The 21339-nt window shown below is 39.1% G+C and overlaps 1 protein-coding gene across 5 annotated transcripts in view; it reads left to right on the top strand.

Moving 5' to 3' along the window:
* Positions 1 to 4871: 4871 nt before the first annotated feature.
* The window catches only part of ERCC6 (ERCC excision repair 6, chromatin remodeling factor), a 47030-nt gene continuing 30562 nt past the window's right edge, over positions 4872 to 21339 (top strand). For 2 of the 5 annotated variants that reach the window (XM_065067398.1, XM_065067397.1), the window contains exons 1-6: positions 5093 to 5201; positions 5518 to 5728; positions 6263 to 6696; positions 8604 to 8724; positions 11112 to 11220; positions 13117 to 13843. In XM_065067398.1, the coding sequence (XP_064923470.1) occupies positions 6266 to 6696; positions 8604 to 8724; positions 11112 to 11220; positions 13117 to 13843 (1388 nt within the window). In that variant the 5' untranslated portion in view covers positions 5093 to 5201; positions 5518 to 5728; positions 6263 to 6265. Of the gene's footprint in view, positions 5202 to 5517; positions 5729 to 6114; positions 6697 to 8603; positions 8725 to 9504; positions 9607 to 11111; positions 11221 to 13116; positions 13844 to 21339 lie in introns of those variants that run through there. The other 3 variants (XM_065067399.1, XM_065067396.1, XM_065067400.1) reach the window with 3 other exon arrangements.

Genomic DNA, 21339 nt, shown 5'->3' with positions numbered 1-21339 from the left:
CCTGTAGGCACTAGGACACTCCATGTCTGACTAACTAACCCCTCTAGCATAGTGTTGGGATTTTCAGCTTCTAAACTGGCCTCAGGCAGGACAAGTATACCCAGCTGATCAGCTCAGCCTCAAAAGCACCATTTCTGGGAATAGCCACAGCACAGGGAAGCATATAACTGCTTAGGGACTTTTTAGGTGGAACCTGAGGTGTCCATCCCATTGCAGATATCTAAGTAGGTAAAGGGAAAATTTGTTCTCCTGAAATTCAGTCTCAAGATTTTACAAAGTTGTATTTGATGTTTCTTCCGAAATTCCATTGGAGTCTTTCCCTCCACCATGTTTAACTGATCAGACTCTTATTTAAACACCTTTTTTTAAAGGTAGTGTGTTTCAGGCTACTTGAAACATGCTTTCTTACAACAAGGGAATTAGCCCCTAGAACAATCTAAGTCATATAGTAGATTTTCTACTGTCCACTGTAGTCACATCAAAACATGACTCATTGCTAAGCCATCTGTCTACCTCAGCTCCAAGATACACGCCTGATGTAGGAGTTACTGAGTGAGAATTTTTGCTGTGTGTCACACAGGAGGTCAGAAAAAATGATCTAATGGCCCTGTCTGGCCTTAAGCTCTGTGAATCTATGAATAAATGAAAATCTTAGGCCTAAGCACTTTGGGACAAGGAGTGTCTTTAAATATTTAGCAAAGTACTGAGTCCGCTGGGACTGCTCCATAAGTAAGAGCAGCAGTCACATGCCTGAGGCTCAGCCATCTCAGGTCACCTTAATACAAGTAAACACTTGTCTGAAGAGCACTCAAAAGACAATGTTCAAATCCTGGGGTCACTTGACTCTGAAAATGTAGTGGTTCAGATCACTTTTTTCTTAGCCAATCAGTCTGAGCCTCTCTGTGTGGTTGGCCAGTTGCAATCAGTCATAGTTCATGTACAGGATTTCCTCAGAACAAAATCCTTAAATATGTTTGGTCAAGAAGTCCTTCCTTAGTCTTCAGTTTGGCAAAATACATACTAAAACCTGTGGAGGAAAGGCCTAATTGAAACAGCAAGACTAAAGAGTTGGCCAGCTGTCAGCAGGGCACACCCTTAACAGCACAACCAGGCCACTGAAGGGCTTGAGAGGATCACCTCCTGCAGGGAACCAGGACTTGTACATGGCAGGTTACTACTGGGTACACCAAGTACAGCACTGCAATGTGTTTCTCATAGAATTCCCAGGTCATGACTCTTTAGAGTAGGAAACTGAATAAAAATGGACTAAAAACTAAACCACTGCCCCTTTCCCCCTCGTCACTGACAATAATTTACAGAAGCTGATTTTTCATTACCCAATTCAGAGTCACAGAAACAAATTGATTCCTTTCCAAGTTGTTATTCTATTTGAGCTTCCTTGGAAGCCTGTTTGTATTCCCTCACACCTCTCCAGAACTGACAGCTGAGCTCTGAGCTGCTGCTTTATATGTTCTGCCAGGATCCTTCCCGGTAATCCCGTAAGGCTGATAGAAAGGGAAGACACCCACGCAGTTTGATTTCCCAGTCTTGCTAGTTCAAGTAAAAGAGCATAAATACTGCAAACAAGCAGAACTAGTCCTGCCCAGGAAACCACACTGTCAGTGATTTAGCAGAGTAGCTGCACCACAGCTAGCAGTCATCTACATGCAGAAAAAGATTAAAGAAAATTAAGGTAAATGCAATGAAAGACTGACATAAAATACTGAGAAACACAGATGCATGGGGCTCTGTCAGTGACTATGTGAAAGGATCAGAAGCCATGTGTGTATGTAGCTGTGAGCAGACTTCAACTTTTGGTAAATTTTTCTCTTTGAAAATGACCTCACTGAAACTATAACTTCAAAGTCATTCTGGTTTTTAATACAGATTTTTTACTTTTACAGCTTTTGTAATGGACAGCACCAGGCAATAGCTGAGGCTGGAACAGATCAAAACCATAGATGTTACCAAGCAAAATTATGTGTTGAGATAGAAGAGGTAAAGAAAGGCATAGTGTTGGAAATGGATCAAATACGGACCTCCACAGAACTACCTTCAAATCTATCCCTGCTATGACTTTATTGAACCCACACTGATTTTCAACTGCTGGGAGACTTGGTTTCAGTAGACTTCGGTTGAACAGTCCTTATTCACACCACCTGGGAGCCTGACCCAGCTTATCAGTTGCACAATAGGCTTATTATTTATACATCATTCCCAGTGTATATGATGTTTCACAGATTACATTGATCAGTCTCTGCCTGAAGGTCCTCCCACATTTTTATATCATGGTTTCAGAACACTCCCACAACGATTGTCTTCAGTCCCTGATATCCCACGTATACAGAGCACAACAGGGATCTTTATGAGCAAGCTTTACCAGGGACATTTGTAGTCACAGTCAGGACACCATTGTAACTGCTTTGTTCTGCAAGTACCTGCCTTGAAGCAACAGTATTTAATGTTGGATTATAGCCTCTTCTTTCTGGACTTAATACTGACCATCTCACACATTAGTAATCTGTTAACCCATAGACATCTGTTAACATATTAGTAATCTGTTAACCCATAGACGTCTGTTAACATAGGAGAAAATCTTCACTCATGCTCCTCTCAAGCTTGGGAAAGAAGCAGTTCTTCCTTTGAAAACTCACAGCAAATAATACAAAGCTCTTTTTTTTTTTTTTTCTTTTTCCAGGACAACTTATTTTTTTCCCTCATTATTCAGTTTCTGGAAAACTGAGCCTACCCCTCAGTTTATTTTTGACAACAGCTTTGTGTTGCTCTGTCCTTAAATACTCCCTGGATGCTGCCTTTCTCACTCTGCTGAAAGACTTTGCACTCCACACTTTCAATTGTTTCAGCAATTACAAAGCATTGTTGCTTGTATTTAGAATATGGTGACAAAGGTTAAAAATAAGCCTCCAGCCTTCTCATTCTAGTCATTAAATGCAAAGTAAAGGATATTTGCAGTGATGACAAATTTCAGGGCAAAGGAAACAAAAAAAGAGCATATCAGCCAAGTACTGCTTTATTTGCCTGACGACCTTTTGGGTCTTGGCCTTACAGACCTTAGAGGAGCAGTTCTGTGTTTTTTTGAGATTCCCAGACATTGGTGGCTAGAGGGAATAAGGGAATGGAAAGGGAAGCAACATCTTCAGTCAAGGACCTGTAACTACAGTTCACAATTAGTCCAGGCCACCAACAGTTCTGAGAGTCATTAATTCTCACACCAGCAGAGGTTAAAGGAAATGGTGTAATATGTCATGGAAAACTGGGTAGGACACAGTATTTTACTAAAACTGTCAGTGGTGATGATTTATGAGAAAAAGTATCAGAACTCCTACACTTGGAGCAAGTGTGTATGAATTCTGTGGGTGTGCTAGGTATGCCACAAATTTGGGGAAACAAAGTTTCAATTATGTTTGAAATGCTTGAATCACTGGATACTTCATTCATGAACAGTGTTTTGCTGCAGCAATGTGAGCTCCATCAATGCAGTGTAGGAATAGAGCTGAGAAAATGTCAGACAATCAATGTCTATAGAAACTAGGACTTTCCTGGTACAACAGAGATAGGGGGCTATTAGAGACAGTCCAGCAAAGGACCAGTAGGAACTGGACCATCTTCCCTGTGAGGAAATGCTGAAAAGAGCTGGGACTGTATAGCCTAAAGGAGGTGGGGAAGATCTCATCAATGTGTGCAAATATCTAAAGGCAGGGTGTAAAGAAGGCAAAGTCTAAAATCTAATAACAGTTACCATGTTTCCCTATACGCCCTAACCTGCATCCTTACACTGTCATGATTAACACATTACACCTAGTCATATAGAAAAAACACCTCTGCTATTCCTCTGATAAACAACTGTAACGTTTCTGCATAGTTAAAATCATAGTCTTCTACGTGCAGGGTGACTAATCAGTAGGACCTGGGATTTCTTTGGATCAGAGATGCACTATAAATGTACTATAATTACTGGACAAGCTTGCTTTCTCTCTTAGTCTGTAGCATTTTGTTGAAATTAAGTGTGAGAAGAACAAGGTATCATGACTGTCACTTAGTTACATATGCTTTGTCTCCACTGCTGAATAATTTTCAAAATAATAATTTTTTTTTTTTTAAATCTGCATCTTGTTTCAAGACAATCACTGCAAAAATATGACATTAAGAAGACATGGAGCAGGACAACTAAAAAGCAGCTGAAGTAAGCAACTCTGTGACCAAACTGAATCACAGTGTCCCCCAAAACGAAGAGTTAAACTCTACCTGCATCACCATTTAATTAGCATAACATTTCCAAATATATTCTGCATTGTATTCACCCTCTCACAGTAGACCCAAGGCTGTCAGCCAGTAAATTCAGTTCTGCTGCCCAAAGGAGGATGAGCTGGGTCAGGACTCTCATGCTACTGGAATGGGGAGACAGAAGGAGCAAGAAGGCAGAAAAACCAAAAGCAACCCTGGAGAAAATCTAGCTTTCTGCTTTTGTCACTACCAGAGAATTAGGGAGACAATATAAATGAATGCAGAAAAGAAAGTGCTGCTACAGAGCCCAGCAGGCAGAACCACAGTCCCTAAAATCCTGCTGCTCTCACTGATTGCTTACTAAGCCTACAAGCAATCCCGCTGCTAAGGCCCAGGCTGTGTTGCATCCTTCTTTTTTCCTTTCCCCTTGAAGGAACTTTGATGAAATCAAATTATACTATTTGCACAACAAGGTTTGTTTTTTTAAGTCCTGGGCTAATTTTGCAAACACTATATCATGCTTTCCTTCCCACATCTTTCGAAGGACAATCACCTGACACTAAAGCCTTTTGTCAAGGGGAAAAACTGAACTTTTGAGGCGGTCCCTGTAAGCGGTTCCTCCGCAGCTCTGTCCTGTGGGCACCGCTCCCGAAACCACCGACCCCTGCCGGGCGGCTGTGCAAGCGGCCCCCGCCCAGCCCGTGCGCTGCCAGGTGAAGCCGCGTTATGGAGGCTGCCCGACGGGGAAAGTCTCGGGAACAGCCGAGCACGGCTGCCCGTCCCACCGCCGGGCTCCGGCAGAGCTGTGCGGGGCAGAGCTCCACCCTCACCTCCCTGCGCCGCAGAACGCATGCGCAGCTGCGACGGTCGCGGCGGCTGAGGAAGTGACGCATGGCCGCTCGGCGTGGGTGGGCAGGGGAGCGGCGGTGCCGAGCGTCCCGGTGCCCGGCAGCGAGGTGAGTCCCGCGCCGGCTCCGCTCCTCCGCCAGCGGCCGCCCCCGCCCGGCGCGGGCAGAGGCCGGGGGGAGGCGGTGGCACCCGGAGCCTCTCGCCTCTCGCGTTTCCATGCCGGCCGGGCCTTTTTGCCAGCCGCGGCGGGCTGCCTTCGGCCGGCGGTGCGGCCCCGGCGCTGCCCGCTCCGGGCGGGCCGGCAGCGGGAAGCGGTGCAGCGCGGGACGCTGGGGTGTAGTCGGGGGGTGGATGGGGCCGGGGGTCCCCCAGGGGAAGCGGCCGGAGCGTGGCGTTGTCATGGTACCTGTTGTTGGGATGCAGGGCCGGACCGGTTGCGTGTGCGTTCGGAGCTGATGGAAGAAAGCCGTGAGCCGGGACCGAGAGGCGGCTGCTGGAGCCCCCCTGCCATATTAATGACTTCCTGCAAGTTAATGACACGTGTTTGTCCCTTAAGTTGATAAAAAAATACATCCTTTCAGAAGACAGTGTCACCCTCAAGGCTCCAAACAATAGCAGCTCCGGGCTTGCCGTGGTAAGTCAGTCCAGTGTCAGTTTCCTAACAACTGAGGGGCTTTATGCTCTACTTCGGAGCTGAATTGTCAAACTAAAGCCTACAACCAACTGTTGTCATCAGTGCTTTCATTGGCAAGTCTTATCCTGTTTCAGAAACTTCAGCTTTTTGGTTTTGGATGTAAGTTGCACATGTTTTTGTTATGTTGTAGTCCACTGGAGCATGACCGTTGTACACACAAGACTGAGTGCACTCTCTGGCAAGGAGAGTAATTTTTACAGGTTGTGTTATTTGTCTCGATATCAACATCTTCTGGGAGTATTCTATACAGCTGTCTTTAAGAAGTTTTAGTTACTTTTTCTGTTTGATTGAGGAAATCAGTGTGGGGAGGGCTCATGGAGGAGTAGACTACTAGGTGTTTTGAAACAAGAATTTCTCATAAGCAAAACAACAAGTGTGTTTCTTTACTTTTATTTGGGCACAGTCTTCATGAAGAACATTGTGTGTGTGAATGTTCTTATGATGATGTGGTTCTTCTTTGTTGCCTTTGGGCAGAGGATGCCAACAGACAACAGCCACCTGCCAGACAGTATCCAAGAACAAGAGCCTGATACTTCTGCAAGCAATAATTGCCAGCATAATGCTGAGGAATCAGGAACTGAACAAAAAAATGACATTTGTAACAGTGACCTGGGTGATAGTATTAGAACTCCCAGCTCTGACAGCCCGTCTCCGACATCCACGGCTTTTCCTTTGGAGGTGCCCAGGAGAGGACAACCCCTTTTACAGATCAACAGGCAGCAGATTCAGTCCATCTCATGTAGTGCACAGGCTGCTGAGCTCAAAGGTTTGGGAGTTGATGTCTATGACCAAGATGTATTGGAGCAAGGAGTTCTTCAGCAAGTAGATAATGCAATTAATGAAGCTAATAAAGCAGCAAAAATAGCTGATGCGGAGAAAGAGTATCAGTCTGTGGTGGATGACTTAAGGTAAATTTTGTGTCCTTTCTTACTGTTCCTTTCTGTTACTGACTAATGAGGCTTGGTGTCGCATGTTTTTAAAAGCTGGAAGACAAAAGGATGTTTTGAAAGCACTAGATCACATGTACTCTTCTGAGTCACCTTTTAGAAAAGGAGAAAATATTTTTCACATCAGAGCAATGCTTCATTGCTCTTATTTGACTAATTCAGTAATGCATCAAGGCAGTAGAGGACAGTGCATCTCTTTTTTTGCTGCTTTGTTTCCTACCTTACCAAGATGCACGTGTTTTCTAGCCATGGAGAATTACGTTATACTCTATTATTTGAAGTTCTAGTCAGAAATAGTGCCACTTTTTCAAATCTGTATGCTTCATGGGGTTATCTGCTGCTGGTTATTTGCTTTCTGTAACTTGGATGGCTCTATGTTATGAGTGTGTGACAACTGAAACAACTTTATCACAAGTGCTTGAATGAAGTACTTAATGACACCTTAAACAAATGCTTGATTAACATGATATATTGATAGTAGAAGACTTTGAGGGGTAGGAGCTGCAACTCTTTTGAGTTTTTATCTTAGATCTCCCCTTTTCTGTTTCTAGTCTTCTTGTAGAGTTACTGTGTGACCTTCTGTGTAAGATGTAATGTGCAAGTCTGAAAGTTTGTTTTGGAGAAAATTAGCAGAGATATAGCTGGCTTGTTGAGCAGAGCGACTGACAAAAGGAAAGATATACGAGTAGAACATGATAGAGTTGGTTAAAGTCCTGTAGCATGGTGAATGCATGACAAAAGGTAAAATCAGGCAAGAAGTGTTTTTTGAGTAATTGGCACAGAGTTCATGGTAGAAGCTGGATGATTCTATAATATACATACAAATTTAAGCAGAAGAAGGAGAATAAAAATGTTTGAAGTTAAATCCTGTTTAAATTCCATGCTTCTGTTAAATAAAGCTTTGTGGAAGAGGATAGTAGCAGTATGCCTTAAGAGACCCTAGGGCCAAGGAGGCAAGAGCCAAAAGGTAGGAGATGTGCAGAGGATGATGTACTTCAGAGCAACAAAACAGAATACTAAGAAAGTGATAGGATGGTTCATAACTGTTGAAAGAAAATGGAGAAGTGAAGATGGCAGTGACAGCTGGGGAGCTGGTAGAATATGTCTTCTAGGAGAACAGTAGTAGAATTCAGATTAGAGCTGGAGAGATATATGGCCCAATAATTTTCTCCCTGACAGTTGCAGAGACTTCAGTAGTGCTTTTCTTTGCATGTGGGGGAATAATGGCTGCTTTGCAGGTGTTGTAAAGAGTTTTCTTTGATGTTTTTCATAATACTTTGGGATGCTATTTTGTTTATCCTTATGAAGTATTCTGAATCAACAAAGCTAGATCTGTTGCTTCTGATGGTAGGGCGGTGCCTCCTTCCTTGCAAATGAATTCAGCAGCAGAAACAGAGGAAATTAGGTGGTTCAACCTGCATTTCATATTGTGTATGGAAACTTCCTTATATAATGGCATCAATCTATTCAAACAGTTTTAGGAAATGGAAATGTGATTTCTGATTTAGATTTTTGGTTTGTGTTTTGTTTACTTTGACTAATAAAAGCAACAACTATCACTTGCTTATTATAATCTTCAGACTTGTAACTTTTGAGTACAAAATACTGGAGTGGTTTGCTCTGTTTCCTTGCCTTGGGATGTTAGTATTAGCAAAATTTTGTTTAAAAATATTTTATGATGTACAACTTTTTAAAGTGTTTAGCTTTTCCAGGTTTATCTAAAACATAAGATGCTTATTTAGACACTTACCTTTAAACATTTTTAAGTCCTACCTTAAATCCCTGGGAATTTCTAAATTGTCTGAATTGAGAATGTGCTATTTTTCTTTCGAATTGACTAGTACATTGCAATCTTCTTGTTTTTTCAGATCATGTACAACATCCCTGAAGCAAATTGATAAAATTATTGAGCAACTTTCACCTCAAGCTGCTGACAACAAAAATATAAGCAGAAAACTAGATTCTGTAAAACGGCAAAAATATAACAAGGTGATTTGATTACGTTGATTTCCTGCTGAAAATACCTAGCTTGTACTTTGGCTTATGGTTTGGATTCTGTGATACAATTCTTGCTTAATTATATAGTTCAGAGTCAGTCTACAGTTGCTGTTCCTTCTCTTTTAAATGGTGTAATTTTCTACCAAAACATGTAAATAACTGATTTTAAGATGTGAAAGTGAGACCTGATTTTTTTTTTTTTTTTTTTTAATTCTAAGTTTCAGAACAAGCTGTAGAACTGAAGTTCCAGGATCTCATTGGAAGACTGATTTGCATTATTTTAATTAAATCCTTCCTAGTAGTATTTGGACAATTAGCAAAGCATAGTTGACGTAAATCTCGCCTCTCCTGGTCTTCATTCCCTACCTTCCTTGCCTTAATCCTCTTTTATTGTCTATATAATTCTTGTACCAGTACACATCATTCCTCCCTGTGAGCCATTTTAACTCATTGATTTGGCAGAAACTGCTCCAGCTTTTTTTCTGCCAGAGTGGTGAGTTAAAGGAGCCTGTGAAATAGTCTAGCAGGCATCAAGGTGATAGACCCATACAGCTGGGAATCGGAAGGAGGCTTGAGAAAACTGAAAGTTCTGGTCAGGAATGTAGCACTTTGATCAGCTTGCCAGCTGATGGGAATGCATCTTAATATTTTCTCTAATGATAAACCTGGCTGTAAAACTTATTGTCCTTTGCCCTTGGACACTTCTTCCCAGTCTCAGGGCATTTGCCACTCCCTCACTTGGTTGTTTCTTTTTAATGTTTATCATTTCAGCACTTGGATAACACAGCGCTCACAATTTGGCCCCATCAACTACTGTCCCCCCTGAAGTGACTACTGAATAGTAGCACGGGATTAAGAACAAATGACTTGGAGGTAGTGGGAAGAAATGCATTAAACCAGACTTACCACTACAGAGTGATTATGTACTTGGACACTACATTTTACTTTGTTTTCATAATAATGAAGTAATTTACGTAAGTGTAAGTTGCAGAGGAAGTTCCAACCTCATTGTGGATTCATTGTTAGCTATCTCTAACAATCCTTGAAGTGCAAATGTAAATTCCTGTATGAAAACTATAATCTGTAAAAGTCCTAATAACCTCAAGAGTGTTTTGGGGGCTGTCTGGAGGTAGGCAGGGTATTTAAAACTGGTCTTGAGCTACTTTTTGCACACAGAAGTGCCTTTTAGTACTCTTTCTTTTGTAGTATTAAAAAAACGGTTAAAGATGACTGAATTATTCCATTATTGAGACAAATGGGAAATAAATGACTGGTACAAGAAAGCTGTTTCCTTAGACCTGTCATACAGGCAGTGTTTTATGATAAAAAGTACTCCGTTAGCAAGGATAATAGTGCATACACAGGACATAATCTTTTGTATCATACATGAATGTACTTACCCTTTGTGGTTTGAAAAGTGCTACATGAAGACATGAGCAGGCTAGTGAACCAATGGTCACCAAAAAGAAAAAAAAAATCTCATTTTCCATTAACTTGATTTTTACTGAAGTATGTACCTCTCTAGGTAAGGAAATAATTCCCAAGAATTGAGTTAAAAATCTGGAAAGTTACATTGCTTATGTATTTGTTTTACTGGTTGGAATGTCTTATTTCATAAATAAAAGTTAACACCACCAAGGAATCACATCATCATCAGTAAATATACAGTTGAGGATATAACATGCAGATAAAAGGTGTAATGGAAGAGCTAGCTATGAGTTATTTTCATAGCAGTAATGAGCTATACTTGTTATAGCATCATATCTGTAATGTTGACTTTTTTTTTTTAAGTAATTTTACTTTATCTTTTTTGCTGTTCAGTTAGCTGTGACCACTTCTGAATTAAGTGTGTACAAACCTATTAGGATGATGGACTGATTTACAGTTTCAGTTTCTCCCAAAACTTCTGGAATGATAAAATTATTTTTAAGTCTTATTGCTGTTTTTAGTGGCTTATTAACCATCAACTCAGTCTTGCAAATAATGAACAAATATTTTGGTGTTCTCCGTGCATTTCACTAATCTACTTCATGGGTTTCCTTCACTAGAATCAACACGTTCATAAAATGATCTCAAAAGATGTACATCAAAAGGTGTAATGTGCATGTGAAATTTGTGTCTATAAACAATCTGATCTTACTGTTTGCCTATCGTAAGATGATTGTACATGCAAAAATGTGTGCTTGTAGGTTGAAGCCTTCCAGTAACTGTGGTGACATTTTTTGCGCTTTCTTGTTGCAAGCGTGGTACTGTGAACATTGGAATATGAGATTCTGGTGGAAAATACTGCAAATGTAGTAATTTAAGTATTTTTAAAAAGGATAGTGAATTTATGAACCAGATTAAAAATTAATTTATGTGTCTACTTGTCATTCAAGGAGCAACAGCTGAAGAAGATCAAAGCAAAACAAAAGCGTCTCCAAGCAATTCTTGGTGGAACAGAGATTCTCAGTAAAGTAAATGAGATTGAACTGGAGGAAGATGAAGGTATGGCAGGAGGCTGAAAGTCCAGTTATATTTGGATGTAATGCCTTTTTTTGTTTTAAGCTAGTTTGCAATACCTTTGCCAGCAAGGAAATACATTTCAGTGGTTTGCTTTCAAAGAGGGAGTTAAGAATACTTATTTCTGCACCTGCAGAATTGCATATCTTGGCATATTCATGTGGGATGTTTTACAAAATGGATGTTAATCCATGTTCAGCTCAGTGGGGATGGCTGAGGCACATTAGAGTATTGGGCTTAATAAATTGGAAATACTAACATTTTTTCACAGCTAATTTGATAAAGATGACTAACATGATTGAATTGCATTTTATACACTGGATGCTATCAATCAGCATTAACAAAATTGTTTTTTCTTACTGTTGGGAAGTATCACTGGAAATGGAAGGGGGAACGGCTTCTCTTTTTCAGGCTGCACTGTGGGGTAAAAAAAAGTCGTCTTCCAAAGCAAGATATTTGTTCTCTCATTGTTTCACTAGGTGTTCTCTCTCACTGCTGTTTGCAGTTTGCAAACTGAGCTTGGGTTTTGTAACTGCGGCTTGGCTGTGTCTTGGCCACAGTCACTAATCTGTACTATTCTGCAGGGCAAGTTTGGACCTCATTGTCATCTGCACATCACCTTTGGGTTTTATTGTTGTTTGCAGAGGTGTAAAATCTTTGTGCTATTTGTCCATTGTAGATGTGGCTGGGGTGGATTCCAGATTTCAGAAAGCTCATGATTTTCTCCTGGTTCGACAAGACTTACAGGAATCAAAAACCTTAGTAACCTCTTCTTAGTAAAAGCATCTTTAATCCTTTCTATTTGCATCAATTCATGCAGTAGAATTGAGGCACCTAGTGCGATGAAATGTAACTCAGAAGCGAATGGAGCTCTAGACAGAAGAAATGGAGTTGTGCAGTGCCAGTAGTTTGGGAAACTCAGGAGATGGAAAGGAAGGAGTTTTGTGCCTGATGCATCATCATTGTTTGCTAAATATGGTTTTGTGACAAGTACAGTTCTTTAAATGGGACCATATACAGTGGCATGCCATGTGGGCAATTCAGGTACAGCTATTTTAAATTTTGGGCCCTAATAACAGACTTTGGGCTGGGATTCCCCTTCAGCTTCTAGAATTCAAGAGTTTTTCCCTCCTCTTTGTTTTCAACCACCAATTATAGTTTGTGTTAATATGTAAAGTAGCTTTGTAGGCAGTTTATGTGAAGTGCTCTTTAGTGGCAATGTGCTGTGCAGCCAATCTGACTTTTAAAGTCATAATCCTAGTATTAGCATTGTAGAGTAGGAAAATTAGGTTTTGTTTTGTTTTGTTTTGTTTTTTCTTTGAAACATGAGGGAAGACAATCTTCTATGTGTTTTGTAAGATTTGCACCTATCCTGGGATGGTAATGGGGATGTCAAATTTCAAGCTTATGAGTAGGACTGAAAAGTCAATAATAAAAATAGAAATGGATGACGTTGCTGCATATGGGAACACAGTGGTTTCTTCCACTGAAGATGGTGACATGGGTTGAATTGACAGCATAGGGAGCACATTAGAGTTCATGTGCCATGGGGAATATAATTTTATGGTAGTTCTTGTTGCTGGCTGTTTCAGAAATATTTGCATTTTTATAGTATGTGTAATGTTTCCTGTATGAAATTTGAGAAGTAGTTTGAAGTAGAAGTTGGTCTGACTTTTTGGCTTTCTCTTCTGTTTGGTTTTGCCTTTTTTGACCTTCAAATATTATGTGTGATGATAATTTGGACTTTCAAATTTCAACTGAATGCACATAAAGCTTGGGGTGGGGAGGGGGTGGGGCGGGGAACCAAAACACCATTGTTCCTGTGTTTGAGTTATTCAGAAGGTGTTAAAGGCATGCTGGATGTTCTGACTTTTGTTGTAGAACCTGGTCCATCATGTCTTGGCAGTATGCTTATGCCTGTTCAGGAAACAGAATGGGAAGAGCTCATTCGTACTGGCCAGATGACTCCATTTGGAACTACAGTACCTCAGAAGCCAGAGAAGAAGACACGGCGATTGATGCTAAATGAAGCATCTGACTTTGAGAAGTACTTAGCAGACCAAGCTAAGCTGTCATCTGAAAGAAAGAAGTTATCTCTTCACAAAGGAGCAAAGAAGAAAGCACAAGCCAAAAATGTTCAGTGTGTAGCTTCTACATCTACTAAAAAGGAAAAAGGGGGTAAAGCCCTGTCAAAAACAGATAAGCGCTTAAAAAAACACATAAGAAAACTCCAGAAGCATGCCCTTCAGATTCAATCAAAAGCAGAGATTCCAAAAGAAAAGAAATATCTTGAGGCCAAGAAGTTCAGGTGTGAACAGGAGGATGATAGTGGAGAGTCTGAGTATGTACCTGATGAGGAGCTCTTTGATCCAGAAGCAGCAGAAGAGGAGGAAGAGCATGCATCTTCTCCTGGTGAGAATGATTCTGATTATGAACTCAGGAATTTGTCAAGTAAAAGAAAATATTCAGTGAAGAGAGGTTTTAAAGAAGCTGAAGATGATGCGGACTTCTTTCCAAGCTCTGAGGAAGAAGAACATACACTGGGGAAGCGCAAGGGAAAGAGATGGAGAGATGATGGAGATGAAGACTATTATAAACAGAGACTAAGGTTAGTCCTAGATTTTTTTTTTTTTTTTGTAACATTAACCAATGATGTTGAACATGCAAAGAGCAGTGTCTGTAATACACTGCTATGACCTGAAGTAAGGAAAACAAGACAATCAGGATGATCATAGCTGCTCTATTTGACAGTGATATTTCTCTCTTTATTCTTGATGAGAGTGAGGCTAAAACCATCCTTATCTAAAGACATAGTGATAATGATGGTAGTGGCATTTTCTGTTGCTATGATGACCAAAGGTTGTAAACTGAGTGAGGTTTCTAAGGAAAACCAGCATCTTCTATTAAATAAACTACTATGTTAGGTGGGGAGATACATCTATGAACACAAGTCATTTTTTAAAATGGCAGATGAAACACCTTGTGCTAATCTGTGATTTTTGAAATTTGTATCACCTGTGTGTTGATCTCTCTGTAGCTACAGTGTGCTGTTGAGATGTTTTCTCCACTGATAGCGTAGCTGTTGAGCTCCTAACAACTAGACTGAGCAATGTTTCCATTTTCACAACTGCCTGAAAAACATATGGAAGGGACAACAAAGTGACATGTAATCTATTAAGCTGTTAAAGTGCTGACTAGATGTGCCAGTAAGTTAGGAGACATGTCTGCACATGCTGGGAGTCAAAAGATCAAGATCACTAAAATGGTTTGGTTTGTTTTCTTTAATTGTTCTCTAACCACTGACGTGATTTCTGTTTTCTAGTATGTGTTGAGCTTTGTATAATGAACTTCAGCTTGTTGATAGCATGCTTGCTTTTAATTAATTACTTTAGTGAATGCCTTTCAAGTAGTTTTATAGTCCTCTGGAAAATCATGGATTCCAAGTTGAAAACAGCTGCCTTAGAGTGAAAGGAAGAGTAGAAATTAGGGCTGCCAGTGAAGAGTGATTGATGCAGTGATAAGGGCTAGCACAGGAACTTGGTTAGTGCTTGGGAGACTTGACTTTTACCCTTCTATGGAAATACAAAAGCTTACAGATTTAAATGAAGCTGTTTTAGAGAAGGGGTCAAGAAGTAGAGATATAAACACCATCTGTTCCTGTGGAGAGGGCCTGAGCTGCTGTGGAGGGAGGTATCTTCTGTCAGTAGAGGTACTCATGGTTATAGAGTTACTGGTAACAAAACCTCAGGTAGGAAGAGCTCGACTTCATTTTCACATCTGAGGTTACAAAGGCAGGTCAGGAGCTGATATGAGACAATAGGTTTGCAATCCCAGGATGCTGCTTCTCAAAGTTAAAGCATAGTTTATTGCTCTTGAATAGAAGATTTTGGCAAGAGGCTAATCTAAGTAATGTCCAAAGGGTCAAAAAGAAATGTGCTTTTTATTGGATGCATTAACAAAAATTAATTGTACTTAAATGGTAAAATATTTACTATTTTATTGAATAAAACTGTACTCTTCACATTTAAATTAGAACAATATTAAATCATTTTTAATTCAGTGTTTTCATCAAGAGTAATTTATTTTGATTGAAAGTTTTAATATGACTCAGTTTAAATTCATTCAAACACGTTTTTTAATAACGTTAAGATTGTGACAATTTATCCTTAGCAAAGTCATATCATAGACTGCATTTCTTTTGGTTACTAAAGTTACAATAAAAGCCTAAATGAATTTTAGAAATATCAATAACTGTAATTGCTACCAAAACACTACATCTCTTAAAAATTTCATAGCTACAGTTATTGTGGCTGTTAAGCTGCAGCTGTCCACATTGACGTTTTTATGCTGACACCCTCAGGTAATCTTCATTATGGGAAATACCATGAGAAAATAAAATGTAGTGAATTAAGAAACATATTAAGAATGCTATGGAAATGCTGTCATTTGCTTACATTTATGTCTTGTTTCATGTCAGTTTTACTTTTGAATGCAAACGAATGGGTGAGATTATGGTATATTTTACCCCTGAGAGAGGCAAGGAAGAATCCTTTAGGATTACTTTAGTCTTCTGAACATCTAGTCTTGTGCTTGGTGCCAAATACAGTCCTACACTCTTTAAGATTGAAAATGAGTTTCCTTTACATGAAAACTTTTCAGAGATTGGACTTGAAGAGATTGGTCTGTGCCAAGGGGAAGATATGATGATGTTGTTAAAGCATAATAATTAGCTAACTGCAGAGCTGCAAAGCATCTCTAGAACAAGAAACGATTTTCACAACGGGAGCTGGTGTTTTCTGCAGCAAACAGGGCATACAGGAGATCACTCAGCTCTTTCCTTCTAAAGACTACTTGCTGTGGTTGGCCTAGTCAATCAAAGCAAGATGTGATCAGTGGAACATGAAAAAGTTAGCTATACAGAATTCAGATCACACTCTCAGTAATTTCAGTTCTTTTCCCATGCATGGGTCTTGTTTTTCTCTGGTTACTGTTGCTGGAGCCGTGTTGCTGTGCAAACACAGGGGAAAAATATTCTGTTCTGAAAAGGTTAACAGCTAAGGTGAATCATAGCTTGCAAAAATAATGAGCAGTAGCAAGGAACATCAGCATTATGGAGAGTAAAGGAAATAAGTAGGATAGTGTCAAGCATCTGAAAGATAAGATTCAGCTAAAAGTAGCTCATCATCAGGGCCTGATATCCTTCATACTGGCCATTAACCAGCTGAACCCAGAGGATTAGGTAATCTGGGGTGGTGTTGAAGGTCTCAGAGACTTGATCCCCATCAACAGATATGTTACCTGTGTATCTTGTCTTACTTGACTGTGACCGTCTTGGTCTAGAAGTGTTCAGAATTGGTGCTGGTGGAATACTAACCTATTGCCTTCTACCCAGTGAAATGGTCAGGTTATGGCAGAGCCAGTTTCTTTGAAGACTTTGGAATGAGTGAAAATGCACCTGTTGTCAGCTTCTTTTATAATACCTATGATGACAAAATAAAAATAACATTGTATGCAGATTAAATTAATAGGAAATAAACCTTTTCTGTGTTCTCAACAACAGAACTGCTGCACTGTTTTCTGCTATTCTCGAGACTTTGCAGATATGGAAACTGCAACTTATAAAGAGTTTTTGCATGTTAATCAAAATTTTCCTTTGTGTGTGTAACAATTGGACTTGGTGGTCTTAAAGGTCTTTTCCAATCTAAATTATTCTATGATTCTACTCATAGCACAAGTATAACCAAGTAATTCTTGCTGTTTACAATATATGTAGTTAATGTATTACATTATTGACATCACTAATACAGTATGTGCATAAGGTATCTGCTTGGAGTCCAAACAAGAAATTAGCAGTCTTATGGTTACTATTCCCGTAGCAGTTCTCAGGATGTGTCTACCTGCTGCTTCAAGAAGGAATTGCATGTCATGTTATGGGAGATAAGTACCATATCTGTGTTTTCTTGTGTATTCTGTATAGTTTGAAGAGTACAGTTGTTTGAATAGCTCTTAGTTCAATTGCTGTGAAGTGCTCAGAGACAAGGCTAGGAAAGCAGCATCTTTCCATGTCTCCTAAGTGACATCCAAGCAGCTCAGTAGGTGGAAGTTGTGGCTATCAGTGCACAAAGTAGTTGATACAAAGAAACAAACAAACAGAAAAATACTTAAAAATAAGTAGTTTTTTCTGAAATCAGGCTCTCTCTGAAGTATACGAGTTACTGAATCTCTTGATGTTTGAGTTATAAATTAAAAAAGGATTAAATACTACCTTTCCTGAAAGATACTTTCTTAGGGCATCCTAACTGCTCTTTAAAACGGCAAAAGCAAGACACAAATGAGGATATATTTTTGCGCACTTGCTGAATACACCTTTCATTTTAAGCTCAAGTGTGTAATTGTCCACATCAGTTTTAATTTACTTACGGAGACTTGTGGTACTAACGGCATGTATTTCATCTGCTAGGACATACCAATTAAATCCACCCATATAGAACATAAAAAGTTAGATCAGAAAAGTAATGCTAAATGCTTCAATTTAGCAAATTAGAGTAATCTGTAAGGGATTCTTCGCTGTCTAAAATAGAAAGCATATTGTGCTTCACAAATGCAAACTATATTAAACACTCAGCTTGGTTTCTGACTATTTTTATTTTTTTAAATCAAATTGTGTTTATTACTGTTTGGGATGCAGAATTTCTTTCTAGGGTATTGCAATAAGTGGGAAATGGGCTTAGTATCTGAATACTTATATTAAGAAAGATTTAATTGTATGATATATGGCTTTCATACTGCACTTTCAGGATAAAATTGTATTCATGTCAGTGTCCATGGACAACATATAATTGATTTCTCAAAGGTCACGATTTTGTTTTCAGGAGACCTTGGTGATACTGCAAAACCTGTGTTTTCTGATTGTCTAGGCGTACTAATGATATTTAATTGAGGTGCGTTAGAAATACATTGCCCAAATGGTCAATGTCTTACTCTGTAGTTAAATATGAGCTACTGCTGTTTCTACCTCCAGAATTTAACTTCTAGAGAAAAGTACAAGACCAGAGTGACCCCACTCACTGATCTGGTCTAGCAAATCATGTTTGTCTTCCCATTGCTTTGTCCATTTAGATATTTACACCTTTTTAAATAAAATAATGAAGTTTTAGCATAGAGTATCTTAGTACAGCGTCTTATGTTAAGTTCACAGCCTTTCAAAGATTGAATAGCTTCTTCACACTTTGAAAGTTGTTAGTGGTTAACAACAAATTGCTGCTTTTTCGTAAAACCTGTAATTGAGAGCAAAAGGCCTCCAGATCTTTGGAAGAGATGTAATAGCAGAGCCTTCAATACTACAACTTGTGTAACTATATTCTTCAGTGAAGTAACAGATATATTGTGTATAAAATAAAGTTTTCTTTACTAAAATTAAGTATACGGTTTATCAGTTCAAATTCTGGACATATCTATTTTCTTAGGTAATTTTAGGAGAAATCCCAACATTGATCACACTTGTTGCAGAAAATATAAAGGTGACTTGTCTAAATGCCTGGCCAGCTACGAGTTAATGTCAGAAACGTTTGTTCTTAGTTACTTCTGGATCACTTTTTCTAACGCACACTAGAGGGCAGTCTGTTCCTTCCCAGGGGAGGCTGAAGCTTCGGTCTTGGATAGTGGCGATTCATATTGCAATACAGAATCAGAAGCAAACTCTTGTACAAATTATTGCCCTTTTTTGAGTTTAATATGGAGTCTATATCTAGCTGTCACTTTGGAAGCTTTGTAATCTACAGTTGTTTTTAGTGTGGTAAGTAAGAGTTTGCGTACTTGCTTTGAATCTTGGCATAACCCAGTCAGATAAAATAATCAAGTTCTGACCTGTCTCAGTTCCAGTAATGACACAGTCTGAAGCAGTGGCTCTCAGCATTTGTCAGTTTGAATTGTTGATTGCTTTCTGGAACTCAGAAAAATAATTGACCATCTGTGCCTGATAGCACAATATTGTAGTACTGAACAACAATAAATGCGTTTCTATGCTGTGCCTCTAGAATGTATCATAACTGCCTCCTAGCCTCCAGAGCATGAATGTTATTTTCCTAAATCAAACATTTAATAGGCTGCTAGTCTAAGATACAGATTTGCATTCCTTTGTTGGGAGATATATATTATATATATATATATCTCTGTGCGGAAAACTTTGACACTTTTTATATTTTTAGTAAGTTCTTTTACTACTTAACTGGATACATTATTTCATATAATGAAATAAGAACAGTCCAATAATAAACTTCAGCAGCTCATCAGTTTTTAATCAGAAAACGGAATACTATGTTTGTTTGTCTTTTTTTTTTCTTGCATATGCTGCTTTTTCTCTCAATCATGATTTTTGTTTCTGAAGATTTCCCGACTTAACAGATCAAAGTATATTCCAGTGAAGCTGTCTCTAAACCTATCCAGCATTGTGTCAGTGCAATTGGTTTTGGCAGTTATTGTAACTTGTGTGTATTTGGAGGTGGCGGAGCTTATTTTCCTGTAGTAAGACAATATCACAGTTCAAAGTTTGTAACTGTTTCTGTAAAGGCAGGCTGTAAGTATTTTCTTAAAAGATACTGGTGAAAAGCTGATCTAGAAACCTGCTATAATTGGTGTTCTTTCACAAGAAAGGGTAGATGATTATGTTGTTTGTATATGAAGTGTTGAACTTATTCCCTGTTCTCTTGTTTCTAACACAAGTTGTCTTTAAACGAATTTGGCAGGGATGCAGAAACCTTTAAGTGAAGGTTTCAACAAGTTGCACTGAAGTGAGTGATCAGGAAGACAAGAGAAACTCTTATTAATGCTGCCACTGGAGAAGACACAGCTTGAGCTTAACCCTTGTTATGAATTTCAAGATTGCATGAAAGATGTTTTTGAATGACCTAACAGCAAAAAGAGTCTTCACCTTATTTCATACCATAGAATGCAGAATAGTGTCCTTAGGAAGATGGGCTTCATTGGTTTAATTGCCCCAAGAACTGCTGAAGTAGTTAAAAATACAATGGAAACACTAGACCTTCGTTGCCTGCATTTTTTTGCTTTAATTCACTAATGTGTTCAAGATAGAAAAAGTGAAACAAATTCAATGTTAAATGGTTTTAACTGGGAGGACTCTTCTCTAGTGGAGAAGGCACTTCTTGTATCAGGCTGGAAGGAGTTTTGGTTCTGTATGTGACATTGGGCCAGTCATGTCTGCTCTGAACACGACTGCGCTCAGGTAGCAGCGTGACTGAACTCTTAAAAAACTTGGAGAAACACTTGAAATATTTTATAGTGTCTGTGGCTTTGTTTGCCACGTTCAAAGTGCAAAATGTCAGGGATGGTGTTACGGGCAGTTGTTTGAGACAAATTTTAACAGTGACGTCTATCTCCCTCCTTTTGGCTAGTTGGGTTGGGCTATAAATCAAGATAATCAAACTGTTTGTTTCTGTAGCTGTTGATATTGTCAACTTTAGGCCAGAAATTAACTAATGTTTTTATGACTGTGCTGCTTTTTCATGACATGGATAAAATTGGGCTGGTATGTTTGAAAACATAAGGCGCTCGGCCTTATGTGTGTAGCAAGGCTGAAAATAAAATACAGCTTGTATGTCAGCCCCTAGATGCAGTTTATGTTTGAATGCTTGAAAGCAATTGAAAGCTTTACAGAAAAATCAAGATAAAATTAAAAAAAATATATAGAGGAAAATGTGAATAGCCTCATGTTTTCAAATAGTTTGGAAGTCTTTTTTTTCCCAGATTATGGAGTGTGTTTTGGGGAAGGGGGTTAGGAGTTTTGTTTTTAGAACTCTGTTTATCTGTTATCCTGCCTTTTTTTTTTTTTTTTTTTTGCTGTTATAGAGGCAACCTAAGCTAAAAATAAGAGGTTTGTGTAATGGGTAAATGGTAACATGTTACCAGGACAGAAACTGGCCAGTCGCTCACCTGTGATGTTTGTCATTCAGAAGCTGGAGGTGTACTGGGAAGCAGTTGCGTCCTGTTAAGTCCTCTGCCCAGTTACTGCAGGACAGTTCTAGAGTGCATTCTACAGGGTTTTTCAATGTAGAGTTAAAAGACTGGACAGATGAGTTTTCTAGCATC

This window comes from Columba livia, chromosome 6 (genome assembly GCF_036013475.1).
Source record: "Columba livia isolate bColLiv1 breed racing homer chromosome 6, bColLiv1.pat.W.v2, whole genome shotgun sequence".
Classification (NCBI taxonomy): domain Eukaryota; kingdom Metazoa; phylum Chordata; class Aves; order Columbiformes; family Columbidae; genus Columba; species Columba livia.
The sequence above is the reverse complement of the archived record's forward strand: the minus strand, read 5'-3'. Positions and strand labels throughout refer to the sequence as shown.